Raw genomic sequence first — 18,804 nt, 5'->3', positions numbered from 1 at the left:
ATATATCCGCATTCTAATTCAATCCATCTTCACTTACATTTTGATGAGTGGAAATGTATTTCAATTATTCAATATTCAGATATCTAAGAAGTTATTACATGTAGACAGTCAATTTTATGTTAAAGCTGCCTGCCATAAACCTGCAGAGTTAATGAGAAGCTTCAAAACCAGGTCAGTGGTCCAAAGTTTTATTTCATGAAGGATAAACTGAAACAACCACAACATCACTTGAAGTCAACAGCAGGCTCACTCTTCGTTTCAGGCTTTAAATCAGGCTGACATCTCAGTCATCTGGCACATATTTTCAGCACTTTTATGAAAAACACACTTCACCATTTAACAGCAGTGAAGTCTTGTAGTCGGTCTTCCTATTGCTGATGTTTAGAGAAGTAAATTCATTATTAAGACAAACTCACAACAGTAGTAAAATCCCCATTTTGGGGCTAGAACTATACAGTGTCCACAAAGTCAACACACTGGCTTATAAAGCGTTTCTCATCGTCTCACGGCCCAGTTAGACAAATTTCACACATTGACGTCAAAGCCTTGTGCCCTGACATGTTCACCCGCAGCACCGTCACAGACTATGGATCGTTGGAGTAAATTAAAACAACACGGATGTATTATGGAGTTCAATCAGATATGTGCTAATGGATGGTCTGTGTTGCTGCTTAACACGTTTAATGGGCAGGTCGGTTTCTCCGCGCTCGCTCAGGGCTGGCTTTGGATGCGTCTGCGCAGCTCCTGCGCCTTGTCCCGCAGCTCGGGCCGGCTGTCGGACTGCAGTGTCGACAGGGAGCGCTGCAGCTGCTCCCGGCTCCTCACAGGCATGCAGTCCCACTGCTCACTCTCTGGTAACATCCACACAAAAATGTGTTACAAATCAGCTGCAGAGTAGGATGTTAAGGTTTCAAATAAATCACATCCCTTTGGAGAGAGACACGGAGAAACAAATCTGAAGTCCGAGAATAAAAACCAAGAGATATAAAGACAGAATTTCATCTGTTCTTTTTTGTTTGAATCAGCGATGCCAGGAAAAGTTGGGCGAGATTTCTGACCGGCACGTTCTGCAGCCCACCAAGCTTTTACTTGATGCACTGAACGCATCAAATAACAGCTATTATGAGGACCAGAATCTGCCTCCGTCTGTTCTTAATGGATAAATAAATAACGTCCCATTTTCAAGCCGATCAACAGGAGCACAGCGAAATTCATTTTCCAAGAAGGTTAAATAATGTAGACCTAAATTTGGAAACATTGAGGCTCGGACATAATGTATGCTCAATAATACAGAGAGCAGAATCAATAAAAGCCTACCTCCTGTTCTCTTAACAATCAGATCCACCACAGACAAGGCCTCTGTCCTCACAGAGGAGTAGCTTTTATTTTCTGTGGAGAAAATTAAACAGTCTGTGAAGACATGAGACTTTCAATTAAAGCCATTAGATTTTGAATTACCTCCTTACCTAAAGCATAAGTGAGAGCAGTGCAGGCCTCGGTGAGGATCTGCGATAGTGCATTTGTGTCTTTGTTGCCCTTCTCGAGCAGCAACAGGCTACAAAGGAAAAAAAAAAAATACATCTTTGTTTTAACTAGCTAAATAATTCAAATTGTGGAAGACTTCCCAAATCCACCATGTACAGTTTGTGTGTTTTGTGATCCTCACCCCTGAAAATACGCCTTCATGGCCTGAAGAACAGCCAGCTGCACCTTCCATGTGCTCAGCTTAAGCTTCCCACACATCAGAGTGCACAAATCTGTCTGGAAACGCACTGCACACAAACATGCGCAACAAAGAGAGAAGTCTTTATCTTCGGTTCAGATTGACGAGAGCAGATATGACGAAGGACTGATGTGGGTAAACGCTCTAAACTGCGACAAACCAACAGAATTCACCTTGAGTTTGTGGGTTTCTGGGCCAGGTCTTCCCAAGTGTCTCAAAAGCACAGAGTATAGCTTCGGTGTGCAGCTCCTTATCTTTCACATCTTTGTCATCATCGTCGTCGTCGTCGTCATCCATCGACCTGGGAGAGGTGCCACCGCTCTCTGGACAGCTCTGTCATAAAAACATGAGATTAGGCTTCTTCCCAAGGCGAGTCTTTACAAAACTAGCCTCACAACAAACGGAAAACTCAGAAGCGAACCTTCTTGATCAGAGGGAAAAGGATCTCAGCCATGTCGGTGAAGCGGTCTTCCTTACTGCTGTGGAGAACATCTGCGGCGCAGCGCAGAGCGGCCATTTTGTAAAGCAGATTCTCCTTGCGGCATTCTTTGAACACGACATCCAGGACCTCTGGGATGCTGGGCTGGCCGCTGCACGGCTTTTGCAGCTCCGCACTAAAGACCGAAGAAGAGATGAGCTCAAGTTGACAGGAAGTAGTAAATGAAATGTATTTCATTTTCTACTTTTTACTACTTTTCATTTATGACTAAACTGTGAAATTAATTTGCACAGTTTACCATTATTAAAGCCCAGTGTTCATTACATGTATTTGATAAAGTTTTTAAATATGAAACCTGAAAGAACAAACTCAGGTGGATGATGACTGAATGGAGAGCTGGAAAAACAAGATGGTACTAAAGTCTGAAACTATAAAATCACTTCATTCCCCCCCACGCTGAAAAATCATGATGTCAAAGTTCAATCATATTCATCCAGAGCTGCACAGGAACCCAGGCAAGAGCAGGAAGAAGTTCTGCAAGATGACTGACCTGCACTTGGACACCACTGACCCGATGGCTTTCAACAGCTCCTCCTGCACAAAACCAAAACACCAAAATCTGAATCCAGTGTTGTGTTTTATTTCCAGGCTTTCTTAAAACGACAGGAGCAACACACACCTTGCCAGCCCAAGTTCGCCCGGAAAGTCCCTGCATCAAGGCTGTCAGCACCAAACCGAGGTGCGGTGCCACCAATGAGCCCGTCTGTTCCTTAGCAACAGTTGCCATGGCAGCTGCACCCTGAGCCTTCATCTTCCAGGACTGAGACTGCAGGGCTTTTTGGGTGATGGTGATCAGCTCCGTCATGTAAAGCCTGATGCCCCCGAAGCTTCCTGAAGTCAGAGAAAAGTATAAAAAAATGAAACAGCTTTTATTCCTGGGAAACAATCCTTTCCGTTTCGTAGCACCGGTATTTGTCATGCAACGGCATTCCCCACCTGGAACGTTCTCCTGCCACACCTCTGACCACAGGGTGGCATCGTGACTTTCTCCTTTCTCCTCATCAGGACCCGGCGCCTGATGCATGCCCAGGAAGGCCAGGGGCAGGGCCACGCCTGCGTGGGCTTTCAGCACATCCGGACTGTAGTGGCTGATGGCGTGCACCGTTTGCGCACACGACGACTTGTACACTGGCTCTGGAAGCAGGAGAAACGGAGTGAAAACATTTAATTTAAAAGGGAGTCAAGGCAGGAGAAGAAAGAAAAAAAAATCACAAGACAAACTAACATTTTCAACATCAAACTTCTGTGAATTTTACTGGAAGCAGCACAAAAGTGTAAAAATTGTGTGGCATTGACTTGTATTTAGATTCTCAATTTAATATAGGTCTTTACTTTGTCTAGACCATTTAAAAAAATAAATATTACTTATATTTGTTCACTCACAATCTCCAACAAACTTCACAAAACATCAGAATTTACATCACAATAATTTGGACACACTCCCTATGTAGGAAGAAGGGGACTTCTCAAGACAATGGGGAGCACTCCATTTTATGAAGGGGTCTTAGGAAAGAAGGGAGGCAAATATAAATGCACCCCACAGTTTATAGATTTAAATTTAAATGCAAAAACAGAAAGAAAAACTGTGTAGTTTTTCCAAACGCCACACATCTATGCACTGCTTTGTAAGATTCTAAGAAAATACACTCGATTTTGTAGTTTTAAAGTTATACAAAGGGAAAAACTTAAGGGGTATGAATACTTTTGCAAAGAACAATATCGTCACATTTTATTGCTGCGCTGAAAAAAGTTAATTTCAAAGTAAGATTCACCTTCTTTCTCCAAGTACCAGTTGCTGAGCTTCAGTAGTAGTTTTTCTACGCTGCTGTCCTTTGCTGACTAAAAGGGATAATAAATGTCGTCATGATAAAGTATGTGAAAAACAGACAAATCCAGTGTTTAATAATCCTCCAAGGACTTCATGTTAACAGAGAGGCTTACCCTGACGAGGTGTCCCAGAGCAAAGGCGAAGGCTTTCTGTACGACTGTGCTCCTGTCATGAATGCCATTGAGCAAGGCACTCATCAGTTTACCTACGGATAAAAACTGATTAGCTTGTTCGACTCGAGTTATTAACCGAGTCAGATGGAGTGTCGCGTTGTACCTGAGTATGGGGTTAGGTCCTGAGGACACTGTACCGTCAGGGACACAATTACACTGGCGCAGCCTCCCTAAACCGAGAACAGAAGTCATTAATGCAACCGATGCGCTTCTGTGTGGTGGAGAATCCCTGATGGATGCTTGACTGCGGGACTTGGTTCTACCTTTGTGCCCAGGCCCACTCCGCTCTTCAGCAGCTCACAGAGTCTGGGAACCAGCTCTCCCAGCACAGAAACATCCAGATGCTGCAGACACTGGAAGAAGACACGTATTCAGAAGCTTTGCCTCGGTGAAACGTGAAGCTGCTAGTAAATGCAGAAACCTCATGACTAACTAAGACATCCCAACATTTGGGTTGGAAGACTCTACAGTGAATTAACTGGCATTATTGGGTGAGCATTTATTTTTGTTTTACCATGTTAACAGTCTCCATCATTGGAGAAGACTTGGCAGCACTGAGCCTTGCAGCATCCATGGCACTCTGCAGAGAAAGAGAAAACATCTCATGTCACAGGGCTTCTGCAGGTTTCACCAGCACACATTTAAAGACATTTTAAGACCATTAATTAAATGTAAGACCTGTATCACGACAGAAATGTAGAAAAGTGATATGTAAAGTATATAGTGACAAGCTTTTTACCACAGAATAAATACACCATCGTACAGGTTGGCAAGAGAAGTGAGCTAATGGCGAAGACGAACGTTTTCCAGCCAACTGGTGTTAAATTTACACTTTACTCATGATAGATGCAAAAAAGTGAGTTAGCTATGGTATGTCAGCAGCTAGTTAGCGGTAGCGCGAACCTCCTTTAGTCACAGAACGCAGTAAATATGTTTACAGGTGACTTAAATGTTTGCCTGAAAGAAAAGTCCCACGAGAAAAAAACAAATACAAAATGAAGTAGTCCTGACACGACAAAAATTGACATATTTAAGGTCAACTTACATTTCTTTTTTTTTTTTAATTAATTTGAGACATTTTAAGGCCTTAATTTTAGATACATGATTTTAAAGGTACTTTTAAAGGTAGGACTTTTAAAGGTAGCGCAGACACCCCTGTATCATCAAATGCAACTTCTGTATGATTTGCAGGTGAACTGAAAGCTGTTTACCTTTTCCTGCTCAGTGGCTCTGAGGCTGAGGTAGTTGAGGACCTGAGGCTCCAGGGTGCTGAGGGCTTCCAGCAGGGCTGGAATCAGCCGAGCAGCGTGAGGCTTTAAGCGGGCACCAGCAGTCTTACTGATTTTCACCAGGGTCTGAATACTAGGGAGAGAAAAGTTGACAAAAAAAGTTATACATTTCCAAACTATGCAGAACAAAATCAACAAATGCACTCAAATAGCATGTAAAAAAAAAAATCTAAACTGACATTTTGTAATTTTTCAGTCCTTTCCAACACGACAAGGGGTAAATAGGCTCCAAATAATTGAATTTAAGGGGAAGTAGGAGGGTATTAGGGGCTGCTTTCAAAAATTCTGTCCTTTTAGTTTCAGTGAAAGAAACTCTCAACATGACATATTGGATTTTATGCTCCCAACTTTACGTTAACAGTTTGGTGAAAGCTCCTTCCTGTTCCAACATGAATGTGTACCAGTGCATGAAACAAATCAATAGACATGCATGAACTAGTCTGGTGTGAAGAAGCTGACAGGCCTGCAGAGCCCCAATCTCAACCTGGCAGAACACCTTTGGGGATGAATCAGACCTGAGACTGAGAGCCAACCTTCTCATCCAACATCAGTGTCTGACCCCATGAAACGTGTTTCAAGAAGAATGATCAAAAAGTCCAATAAGCCCACTCCTGAAACTAATGGAAAGCACTCTTCTTATTTCAGAAGAGTTGAAGATGGTAAAGCTGTAAAGAGTAAACCGGCGTCATTCCGTATAGATTAAGAATGGGAAATCACACATGCCCGTGTGGGTTAAGGCAGATGAGCAATTACTTTTACAGTCTACTGTATTCCCCATTCACCTTTCAGCATCAGTTGAGAAACCATCTTAAGACATCTTTGTTTCATATCAATCAGTATTTATGTTGCACAAGTAAACAGATTTACCTGAGAGAGCGAACCTCGGAGACGTTGCTAACGATGCCTTTTTCCAGCAGAGTGGGTAACATCACGGCCACAGTCCTCTGGGCCGCAGAGCCAGTAGACTCACACATACGAACACACACCTGCACATAAAATCAAAGAGGCTGAAATACTTACACAGTGGAATTTAAACTTACACGCAGTCCAATGCGCTGACATAACATTACCTTACTGAGCGTTTTCAGTGCTAAGTCTGCAGCCTTTCGCACAGACTCCTAAAAACGAAAACAGACATTAAAAGTTCAGATGGAGATTAAACCATGAACCACTTTGAGATTTATTTCAGATTATTTTTGTCTGACCTTGATGTCGTCCAGGACTCTGAACAACGTCTCCCACATCTCTGCCAGGTGATCGATGAGGTCATCAGCCTGACGGCCACGGATCAAGTCGTTGAGGGCCAGACAGCTGCAAGACAAATCCATCAATTCACTTTAACCCATCTTGGAGAAGATAAACACTCTAAGTGAGTGGCCGGTGCAATCTACCTGGACTCACGCACTCTCCAGGTGTTGTTGGTCAGGTTGGAGATGACATCCTGCAGGATTTCCTTCAAGTATTTATCCACCTGCGCAAAAAGAAACAATTATTCCTGACGGTTCTTCACACCCACTGTCACGTCATTCTGTCTCTAGCCAATGTTTCAGTTGATGTACAAAACTACGAAGCCTCACCAGGGTTTTATCGGTGACTAAGGCATCCCAGATGCTGGTCATAGCCTGGCGAATGCTCAGGTTTGGGTCAAACTGGTAGCGGTACAAACGAGGCACTAACTGTGGCAGGAATGGAGCCAGCTGCTCCCCAGCCTTGGTAGCGATCATGTGGAAACCAAAAGCTGCTCCCTGGAAGAAACAGAACGTTGTTTTAAGTCATGGAGGAGAAGAAAACCTGGCAAAAATGGTGGAGGCAAAAGAGAGAGAGCCTTAGTGCGTTACCTTGCGTGAGTTCCACATGGCGTGGTGGTTTGCCAGGTTCATGAACTTATAGACCAGATCTGGTTGGTTCAGGTCGCTGGCCAGTGAGCAGAGCTCCTTGTATGTCGACAAGCTTTGACTGGAAGAAAATTACAAAACTTGTTTTACTATTGGTTGTAACTCAAACTTGTTACAAATCGACTATTTATAACCAAACTCACCCATCAGGCGTTTTCCCCAAATCCTGCCCTTGAAACACCTCGGTATCCTCTGAGACTGCATGTTTCACCCTGTTTACAAGAATAAATAATCATACAAACTCTCAATTTACTGCTTAGTTCAACCAGCAACTTACCTCTTTCCAGTCATGAGTGTTTCCACCAGTGTAGACACCAGCTCCTGCTGATCAGCCTCGCCACCCATCTCATAAACGAGCCCCAGGCCTTTAGATGCCACATCCTGACTGAGCTCTGAACAGAAAGGAAAAGAAGAATGGATGAGGAAATAGGGACGAGAGAAGCTGAAAGAGGTGTAATGCTACGAAGCTCAGTTCAGCTCAGCCATCCTTGTCTTACCATCCGGGTCTGAGAGAATGGAGATGAAGGCTATCTGAATCTCCTTCAAATGAGACTGCAGCAGCAGAGGAAGACGGGAAAATTATCGTTAAAGCTTGTGCTTTATAAATAAAGACAGTAATCCTACGGGTGGGTTATGTACGTACAGTAATTTCCTTGTGCTGGCTGAGTTTTTTGACCAGGGAGAGCAGCCAGATGCAGGCCGCCTGCCGCACATGAGGGTTCTGGCTGGGAATGTACCTGGACAGGATGGAGTTGAGGACCCAGGGAACCACGTCGTTGTTTTTAACATCTGATGGAAGAAAATGGAGAAAAGAAAAAAAAGAAGAGGCATTCAAGAATTACATTAAAACGGGTAACCACACACAAGCTGGATCTAGTTTGTATATTATGCAATTTAATAAATAAATTTTAAATTTGTCAACTGCAGTATTCATATGCATCTACATCTTGCATAACTTGCTTAAATTTCATACATGTAAGCAATTTAAACATACTAAGTATACATTTTATGTGCTTAAATGACCCAACAAACAGATTTGTAATGACTGAAAAAGTTTGTCAAACCTTTTTAATATTTTTTTTTCATTTCAACATGCTGAAAAAAACACCTATTATTACAAATGGATTAATTTGTATTCTGAATCCCTTTTTTAAATCTAGTTTGATCACTTTTTATGGTACTTGGGATACTCCTTTGTCAAATGTCTATGATGTGATGCTTATAGGAATGATGGACTGGACCTCACTTCCACTGTCATTACTGGACAGATAATATCCATTATTAAAGCTACTGATCACCATACAGAGAGATCTCACTGGTTGTCTTAGTCCGGGATGTTTCTCTCTCTTTTATTTTAATTTGTTCATAAAAATATTTTAAATAATCTTTGTGGGAATTTGTGAAATGACTTCATCCCATTAGTGACTAAAATTCAGATCTATTTCACACCAGCAGGGATTAAACCTGTAGAGACTCACTGTGTGGCGGGCTATACTGGTCCTCAGTGCAGGTCCACGGATCTCTGGCAGCTCCAGAACTGGTTCCTATGGCAGCGCTGGTGATGGCCTCTCCCACCGTGAACTGCAGCTCCACCTGCTTGGCCTGGAAGGTAGAAAGGAAGCAGAGAAGGGTTGGTATCGGATTGTGACAGTTTCACAGCAGAATAATTTGAATACTTCTAAAATCACTTCAAGAGAAAGTAAAAAAAAAATTAAAATCTAGTTTCATACCTCCACTGAATCCATGAGGCCCTGCAGCAGCTTCTTCTGGTGTGGAAAGTCTGGGTCTCCCACTGGCAGATAACCCAAGGTTGTAATGGATCGCTCCTTCATCTGGAACACGACGCGGATAAAATCAATCAGAGCAACAGCCCAGCAAATCAGAGCCATTAAGAGCCACAGCTTACCTTTAGGCTCTCTTTGCCAGAAGTGATGCGAGCCAGCAGGTTTTCCGTGACGGAGAGTTTGGTGAAGCCGTCTCCCTCTGCAGGGATCAGCAGGGTGCCATTCCGCCCAATTTCTCCCAGAGCTGTGCAGGCTGCTACGGCCAACATGGCACTGCCGCTGTCCAGGAAGGTACCTGGATGCGAATACATGCGATCACTTTAGTGGGGAAATTATCAAACACTAATTATACAACTTTACTTTGTTTTTTTGTAAAAGAGGTTGCAAAAACATACAATAAAAGTTGTCTATAAGTCAGTAAAATCTGCACAAAAAGGATTTATGTAAAAAAAAAAAAAAAAAGTTCATACCAATTGTCTTAGTAGCCATGGAAACTAGCTTGTCATCATCTTGGGAAGTGATGCTCATCTCTTCCATCTTGTTTTCTGTCAACTCACAGGAGGCGATGGCTTTCTTTCTGCTCAGATTCCTTCCCACCATGTATCCGAGAGCCAAGATGGCGCCATGCTGAGTCTCAGGACTCTGAGATTCAACCCATAAAATAAATATTAGCAGCGCAAGCTTATGACACAAATAACCGCAAGACTATGTGACATACATGGTTGTCTTTGGTGATTTTGACCAGATTCTGCACGGCTGTCTGCAGCTCGTTGCCAGTCATGGTGGAGATCACCAAAGCATATAGCTGGGCGGCGAGTTCCCTCATGTCTTCCTTATTGGTGTTCATCAGACTCTGAAAGAAGAATGTGATTACAGCTAATTTGGATAACAAAAGTGAAATGTGCATGAAAGATAACTTGCTGAATGACTTTTAAAAACTCTGTACATGAAATAGAACTCACTTTGATCCAGTCTATTTTATCAGCAAACCTGGGGGCGAGTTTTTCTGGACACACAGACACCACTTCCAGTAAGCAGTACATGACTGGGATTCCTGCAGGGAAATTTAGATGTAGATACATCATGAATACTACAACTGACAAATATAAAATGTTTTTTTCTTTAGTAAGGACTGAATTAGTCTTAAAACAGAACAAAGTTTTAAGAGAGAAAGTACAGCTACTATGATTTAGACAATTCATAAATCCGACAAAAGAGAATAACCATCGCTTACTACCCGTTTATACCCCAAACTGCCTCCGAGGAAGGCAGGTTAAGTCTCACCTCCCACAGCAGAGAGCAGCTGCTGCAGTAGATCCATGTACACATGTACGGGGTTTCCCTCCAGGCCTTTTGGCGCTGAGGGTGGCAGTTCAGCCGAGAGCAGTGTGTGGACGTAGCGACCGATGGCCGGAGCATCGTCCTGCATGTCCAACAAGCGGGTGGACATGGGCCTGGCGCCAGCGCTGTGGGCCAGACACATCCTCAGGTACAACATTATCTGAAAAAACAAAAGAAATCCACCAGAAAACACACTTATATGGTTTGCCGAGTCATCTGGTTTTATCCTCAAATGAAATAAATATGTTTATTATTTACCTCTCCAAAGGCAGATGGGTTAAAAGGAATTGTGGAGGCCCCAACAATATATTTTGCAGGGGTTTTGATCCTCTGAGCTGCCTAAAAAAATGGTGAGAATGTGAAGAGAGTGGATCGTTATTTCTTGAATTAGAAGGGCAACATTATTTTGCAGGTGTGCTGTCTGTGAGATGCTCTGAGCCCCACTTTTTCCTGGATGTAGGCAACCATGTCGGGAAAGGACGGCATTGGCTTCGGTCCGTCCTGCTCCGAGCTTTTTGTGGGAAAAGGCCTCAGCACCCTTTGGGCCTCTGCAGACACTTCCTCTCGTCTAAAGCGCAGAGCATAAAAAAAATCTCACCGAATGCTAAGTTCACTACAAACATTTATCTTAATTAAGCCATTAAATTTTTCTTTCTGTATTACAAATAGTTAAGTGGTTCCATAAACTTACGGGTCTCCAGCAGCCAGCAGCAGCAGGTACCTTGATGGCACGTGGTCAGGAGCAAACACTGTGCTGGCAAACTTCATGGCCACCTGGCGAACTTGTACCTCCGGCTGCATTGAAACAACAAGCGGCAGGTTTTTTATTTCTGCTTACTAAGCTTGTTACAGGGTTTTGTACACTGTTCCCACAGTAAAATTAAAACGTTTTCAAGGTACATTTTCAAACTTTTCCACACCATAGTTAACACTGGAGATAAAAACGATACCAGTAAGCTAAAGACAGTTTCAATTAACTATTATACTGTATGATGTAATTTATTACTGGAATCATTAGGGACAAGGTCAACTTAAATATAGCAAAATTTTATGTTTTGAAAGGTCTCTCTCACACACATCCTGTACACCTGACTAGTCAGAAAAAAACTCCAAAACAAAAATCTCTAACAAATATTCTCTCCAAGATGTCTGGCATTTGGCAAATAAAAATTATTTTGGTAATTCTAACTGACCTGAAATAAGATAAATTTGGTCTGATTTAACTTCAGACAGTGAGAAGAAAAATGTGCTTATCTTTTTATTACCTTTAATTATCTGGTTTCAACTATATTGCTTTCTAAATTGAGGCTGTGAATCAAACATCTGATTGCACTTTATTACAAAACTGTGCAGTTTAAATATCAAGTATGTTTTAGGACTTTTTACAGAAATGAATCACTTTCCAAAACTTAAAATACCTAATTGAAATTCAAGTATTTTCACGGATTTGAAGCACACGTATAAACTCAGATGTTAAACCACACATTGAAGTTTTGAAAGAATCAAATTCTCTTCTTGACGTGGTAGAATACCTTTGAAATATATGCAGCTACCAGGGCTTCCATCAGATTCAGCAGCGCCCCCTGCAGGTTGGCATACGCTCCAACCATCATTGACAAAGCTTCCTGAATGGCAAGGCGAACATCCGGCTCCTCCTGATCAAGCAGACACAGTGTTTAAGGAAAAATACTAAAGTAGGTTCACCTCCAACTTTTCCAAAATGTGTTCCACCAACCTTACACATGGACTCAAAAAACTGCTGCACAAGAGCAATATCCTTTGTGAAAAGCTGAGGCATCCGACTGAAACAGGAAAAAATAAAAACAAGCGTCGGTTTGTCTGTTTCTAAATCGCTCCCAACTGAAATACCAATAAGATGTTATCGTAACCTTGACAGCTTTCCAACAGCAGAGTAGGCAACACATAATAACTTAGGATCCTGCAGAGAGAGACGTTGTGAGAGAAAGAAAACACGATAAACCAAACTGAAAGAATTACCAGTGAGGTGCAGGTTTTGATTAGACAAGAAATTTGATAATGACCAAAATAGGAACCAAGTTGTCTGCAAAGATTAAAACACTTGTTTAGAATAACATTCTTTTTGATCTGCTAAGAAACGTACTGAATCTCAAAGTGTCTGTCTTCACTCTACAATAAATATAAACAGACTGATATTTGCTAACCGCGATAAAACAAGGTGCTTAAAATGTCAAAGCTTTAATCATTTTGTTTCTGTTTTGAATATTATTTACATTTGGTAAATTGCAGATCTGTACATCACCAACTTTTCTCTCTCACACACGCACGCACGCACGCACGCACGCACACACACACACACACACAGTGTGATGTCACCTCTGCTTTTGATCTAAAGCATCAAAAGCAGACACCACTTCCAGTAAGCAGTACATGACTGGGATTCCTGCAGTGGGAATCACCTCTGCTTTTGATCTAAAGCAGAGGTGACAGATTATGGCAAAAGTTTCTTCAGGCTTCTTTGCTGCTACAATAAATGAACAAATGACTAAACAGTTTGATACGTCTGACCATAAATCAAAGCGTTTCGCTTTCAAATATCAAGTTGGACGAAGCTGTTATTAAAAAATAAATGGTGCAGTTTTATATTTTGAGATGTGCAAAAGAAAGTTCACGAGCAACAATCTACTAAGATGATACAATTGGTTTGTTGGGGGTTATTTGCACAGATACCTCTGCTCCATTACTTGGAGGATCTTTCAGTACAAGTACATTTACAGTTTGTAAAGAATGATCACTGCATAACTTGATGCAGATACATAGAAAAATCACAGTTTTACTTTAAACATTTTCTTTTAAAACAGTTACAGTTTCAATTTAGCCTCTTAATGAGACCTAATGCAATCAAAAACAGCTAACTATCAGTAGAGCAGAACTGAATTAGTCTTAAAACATTTTTAAATTTAATTAGCATCTTATTTACCTCCTTGTATTCGTTGATAAGTTTGGTCAGACCATTGAGCAGCATTAGTCCTAAAGGCTTGTTAGTGTCAGGGCATCTGTAAATTAGAAAAAAACATTTAGGCTTTATTCTTGAGAGGGAACACAGGTAAGCTGTTTGTGGACAGAGGAATAAGTGTGAATGTCTTACACCATGCAGATGTGATGGACAAACTGTAAGGTGAGAGACAGCAGTTTGTTGTTGGTGTTGGCCCCAAACAAACCGTCATAAACGACCTGCAGCGAAAAGTAAACCAGTAAAGACATTAGCACATCGCCACATAAAAGATGACGTGGATCTCTGAACAGGCAGCAACAGACATTCTGACGACTGATTGTCTAAAAAAAAAAAGAGTCAGCATGACCTGGATGTTTGCTGGGAAGCACTCTGCTGCCAGCCGGGAGCGTAGAAGATGTGGCAGGATTTTTAGTTTGACTCTGGTGCTCACTGGATCGTGTTTCAGCTCTTGCTTGACATTTCCACCCTGCAGAAAATGCGTGAACATTTTTACCTTGATCTGAATTTGCATCAAAATCTCTTTCATTGGCTTTTAAATTAAATGTAAATTACAAACCTTTGTTTTAAGAGGGACATCTCCCAGATACACCTTGAACATCTTGTTGATAATTAGAGGATTGTTCCAGTCAATGATGCTGGAATGAAAAAAAAATAAACATTAGGAAAACAGCTCTGCAATGTGTAAACAGAGCCATCTTGTCGTTCACCAACAGAAGCTAACGGGAAACAGAAACTAAAGACGTTCACAGTCTTTCTACACGTTTAACATAAAAATAAAAAGCTCTACCTCTGTTTGCTCCTCAGCTCCAGATCGGCTGCAGTAGCCACACTGTGTCTCGTGTCGCTCGAAGCCACCGCCAAGTGGACCACCGTCTCCACCTCTGGCACTTGCTGGGCCTCAATGAACTTCACTATGCCCAGCTTACACTGTTGGAACAACAACCAAGGGAGTTAGACAGAAACCTGCAATTAACAGCCAAGATAAAAACTAAGATTAAACTGAATGGACAATGACTGATATTCTCCATGACACACTAAACTGAGACAGATTATCTTGATATTTGGCAATATTTCCTTTAAACTGTATGACCTGGGCCAAACATTTTTAGTATCCTTCCAAAAGCTTGTCATTTTCTGTCCTGCAAGCTTTTATGTAATTACCATAGCAACCTATGGCATCTTCATTCATATATGATTCCAAATATCTGGTTTCAACTGGGAACAAAATATTTGATCAGACAGACCAAACATGACCATATGAATACGTTACTGTACCTGCTCTAGCTGCTCGGCGTTCCACTGGGCTTCTCCAATAACCCTCTTTGCAGCATAGACACTCATCCCTGGGGGAGGCTGGGGAAGACCCTGCCCGCTCCCAGTGACCGCCCCGTCCGAGGAACCTCCCTGGGAGGAGGATGGTGCAGGCCGAGTGGGAGACTCACTCAGCACAAACCTGATGATGTGGGAGAAAGAACTCTCCAGTTCAAAATGCTGTCATCCTCACGACTAACACTCATTTCCAGCCGCACGTTTTATTTTGACAACTCACCCATAAGGCATGAGCAAAACATCCAGCATGAACTCCAGTAGAAGGTGCATCATCTTTGGCCTTTCAGTTAAATTGAACGGAGACACGCTTTTGGACGAGTCTGCAGGATACTTCATGTGGTAAAGAGTGGGAATCAGAAGGTGCATCAGGCTGAAAACACAAAGAGAAAATGGAGAACTTGTGTCATGCACTGCTGGTTTTGAGTTAGATGCAGTCAGGGCTGGTTAATTTGTTTTTTTGGAGGGGATTTTTAAAAGTTCCCTGATAAATTCTTGTATTTCATTTTCATTCACTTTGAAGAAATATATAGATATATCCAGTTTTGCATTGTCACAGTTGTCCCACATTTTCTTCAATGAATAATCTTTACTGTGCTTTGGTACATGTAGAATGCAGAATGCTTTAGCGATGAGATTTATACCGTTGCTGTAAACTATGAACATGTCAGCAAAGCCCAACGAGAATAGATGAACGTTCTTTTAGATTAATCGGATTCACTAAAATTCATGGCCTGTGTGTCCTTAAGAAGGCTGAATACCAAAACTGAATCAAAAGTATTAGCTTGATGTGGTGCACAAATGCACAATCCTAAAATATGAAGAAAAAAATTATTTATTATGTTCTCCTTTTTTTTTTACATCTCAAAAACCTAGAGTTTCTAACAGGAGTGTTTAACACCTTTGGCATCCGGTCTAGAAGGTGACAGTACTTCACTGGATAGGTATGTGAGAATATGCGCCCCCTCACCTGTCCTGTTGTGGCTGCGGTTTGCCTTCCATGGCAGTGATGAGAGTTGGGGCCAGCTCGCATTGTTTTGCCACCTCTAGACGAGGGTAACCCATTTTAATATAGATGATGGTGAAATTCTGTCAAAAAATGAAGTAGATTTCATTTTAATGAAACAGACCTGTTTTTGTTTCAGTTCAAATACCAAATCAATTAAAGATCACACAAAGTTAAAACACAATTTTTAAAAATCGGATTTATAATGAAGACAAAATCAACTCACACATGTGCCATTCATTTGATAACTAATACTGACTGAATGTTTGCTCAAGATATTTTACTTAACTGTAAAGTGACTGAACATAATAGGGACAGTAAACATCGTCTCTCACAAGGCAAATACTGTATTAATATCTTACTGTAACAAAAGAAGCAGCCGCAGGGTCCTGGTACTGCACCAGCAGCGTCTCCACCGGTAGCTGGATCTTTGGTCGGCTTTTAATCCTCTTGTTCAGGTGAACCAACAACTCCATCACCTAGTCAGAGACACATTTCTTAGTCCAGTTTCACGAAACAGATGCATGAATAAATAATGCAAGGAAACATATGGCCGCTGAAAGCAATCTTTAAAGTACAAACTGTTAACTTTTCCACATTTTGTGACTCTAAATCCACAAACTTCAATATATTTTAAGGGGGTTTTAATTGATAGACAAGTAGATCAATAAACAGCCGTGCATATTTGTGAGGGGCAGGGAAATGGTTTTCAAAGTTTATTAAAAATGTCAAATTCTACAAGTGGGGAGTCTAGTTGTTTTTAGCTCCCCTTTCTCTTATACCTCTAAAGAAACCTAGTGCAACCAGTGGACTTCACTGGTTGCCACAATTAGTAAATTAGGTCCACCTGGGTGTAGTATAATCAATGTATTAACACAGTTGTTCTTTGACCTGTTATGCTTCCTTAAACAGTTTAGGACTATGGACTATACAAAACATGTTCATTACATTTTTTTGTACAAAATCATTCTTAGATGATGAGATTTTAGTCTGCTCAGTTCTGCCTATATTGAGCCCATTTCAGAACAGAGCTGTTTTAGGGCCTTTTGTCACTTTAAATCCAAATAAGATGCTTCTGGCCACGCCCCCCACAACTCAACATTTACACTCACACATGAAAATGGCTGCAACCAGATACGCAATTATATAACTGTAGATCTTTGAAAAGCAAAAGAAGGTCATCCTGCGCAACCAACAAGAATGCAGCAAGTGATTTCTGGATGGTAAGTCAACAGCAAAACAGTTGTCTTTTCCAGCAGCCATTGGACAGTGCATACAGCTGTAAAACCCGGCTGACCAAACATGCTGGAGCTCTACCTGGGTTGCCGAGTGACAGCCTGGGCTTCGCTGGGGTTGCTAGGTGAGGGGAGGTGCATGCTGATTTGTAACTTGACATTACAGGGATTTTTTTAAATGGGTCATTTTTCAGACACCAAAAATCATTAACTTACTATTAAAAACCAGCAGGGTGTCGTTTTTTTCTGCTGTGGTTTTTATAAGCACTTGGGCTGGTTTTATCTATATATGAATAATTAGTGTTTTTTTGGGGCATAACTTAGTTACATAGATGTAAAATATTAAATTGTGTCTTACTCAGTTACTCAGTACTAGGAACCTTTTTACAGAACACTTTTTTACTCTTATTTCAGTCATTTCTTGGAAGTCTTTTTTATTTTTAATTGCTGCTTTTACTTAAGTGCAATTTCTGCGTACTCTACCCACCTCTGTTAATTCATCATGCAACAACAAAAAGTCTGGCACTACCTATAGGTGCCAAACCTATGTGACTACACACACCTAAACTGGCTGGCTGAGCACTCAACCATTATTTTTACTTTACTACTCACCTTCTTTCGCACCCCCTCCTGAACACTGGAGAGTTTGAGAAGAACAGGTGGCAGAAACTTGGAGATGATGTCCTGAAGCTGGTCATCAGTTTCTGCATGGCCCAAGCGAAGGAATACACGTTCCAGTTGATCTAATCGAAACACATTTTTACTTCACCGGCACACCAAGTCATGGTATCAGCAGCTCCTACTGTACAGTATCTTTCGGTTTTAATATGAATCTTTAACTCATTGGTGACTGCAGACACCCTCTGGGTTAAATGAACCATGTTAAGTCATACTTGAAAGAAGCATTTTGTCCCATTATGGCCGATGAGCTCAACCTGCCAGCTGCTGCACATAACCCAGCCATGCCTTCCTTCTCCTGGCTTAGCTTTCTAAGCCGTTAGCAACAAATAACAAGATAGTCCACGGAGGTCATCATCTCTTTTTTTTAATTAGCATGAAAGCAGCAAAATATTTTTCGAAGCAGTGACACGTCCGTGTAACTTAACCTAAATGTCACAAATGCCAAAAATACAAATATCCACTGTAAGGCATTGGTGAGAGGACATATACAAGAAGCCGATGTGATAGTTTTATTTTCACCATGACTGGGCAAACGGCCTCCTGACGTTAGCATGTCAGCTAGCTACGTAGCCTGTTCCCATCCTAGTTTTAAACTGAATTTGGCGTTATCATTACTTTAGAAATATCCTTAGTAGCAGGGCGAGCAAAAACACATCGCCACGTCTGTTTTGGCAACCACAAATGGGACATTTAAGAGGATATGAATCGTTAACAAGGCAGAAAGAAACTTACTGAGTTCATCCTGGGCAGCCATGTTTGCACTAAGTCATCAGTGACCCTCCCAGTTGACAGAGACTGCCGCTTCTCTGGAGTGCCAATAGTGCCACGACGTAATACACGAATTAATAATCGTAATTATTAAACAGTTATTTACGTCATTTAATTAAATGACGTCGGAAATAAGTACGTTTTATGAATAAACTGATTATGTTAAGTCATTAAGTATTTTGTTATATTTAAAAATATTTTAATGTAATGGTACACTTGAAGTTAAAACAATACAAAACTATATAACCATTTCTTTTTTAT

At 41.3% G+C, this 18,804-nt stretch overlaps 1 protein-coding gene across 1 annotated transcript; it reads right to left on the bottom strand.

The window, feature by feature from the left end:
* Window positions 1–172: 172 nt before the first annotated feature.
* On the bottom strand, window positions 173–18,581 carry ecpas (Ecm29 proteasome adaptor and scaffold). Its single transcript, XM_008416416.2, has 49 exons — window positions 18,508–18,581; window positions 17,707–17,837; window positions 16,222–16,338; window positions 15,824–15,942; window positions 15,077–15,226; window positions 14,803–14,980; window positions 14,315–14,454; window positions 14,084–14,162; window positions 13,874–13,993; window positions 13,660–13,745; window positions 13,492–13,567; window positions 12,422–12,471; window positions 12,268–12,334; window positions 12,065–12,187; window positions 11,224–11,327; window positions 10,977–11,100; window positions 10,791–10,871; window positions 10,476–10,692; window positions 10,154–10,245; window positions 9,910–10,044; window positions 9,662–9,833; window positions 9,314–9,486; window positions 9,138–9,239; window positions 8,886–9,009; window positions 8,051–8,196; window positions 7,905–7,959; window positions 7,685–7,799; window positions 7,551–7,619; window positions 7,351–7,468; window positions 7,090–7,257; window positions 6,904–6,983; window positions 6,718–6,823; window positions 6,583–6,630; window positions 6,380–6,498; window positions 5,435–5,585; window positions 4,738–4,803; window positions 4,487–4,576; window positions 4,327–4,393; window positions 4,164–4,255; window positions 3,995–4,061; window positions 3,159–3,356; window positions 2,842–3,053; window positions 2,713–2,756; window positions 2,145–2,337; window positions 1,897–2,056; window positions 1,667–1,772; window positions 1,467–1,555; window positions 1,318–1,389; window positions 173–851 (listed from the first exon to the last, which is right to left on the bottom strand). The coding sequence occupies exons 1-49, from the start codon at window positions 18,527–18,529 to the stop codon at window positions 712–714; spliced, it is 5,553 nt and encodes a 1,850-aa protein (XP_008414638.1). The 5' UTR covers window positions 18,530–18,581; the 3' UTR covers window positions 173–711.
* Window positions 18,582–18,804: the final 223 nt, after the last annotated feature.

This window comes from Poecilia reticulata, linkage group LG1 (genome assembly GCF_000633615.1).
Source record: "Poecilia reticulata strain Guanapo linkage group LG1, Guppy_female_1.0+MT, whole genome shotgun sequence".
Lineage (NCBI taxonomy): Eukaryota > Metazoa > Chordata > Actinopteri > Cyprinodontiformes > Poeciliidae > Poecilia > Poecilia reticulata.
Note: the sequence above shows the minus strand (reverse complement) of the source record. Positions and strands in the feature narration are given on the sequence as shown.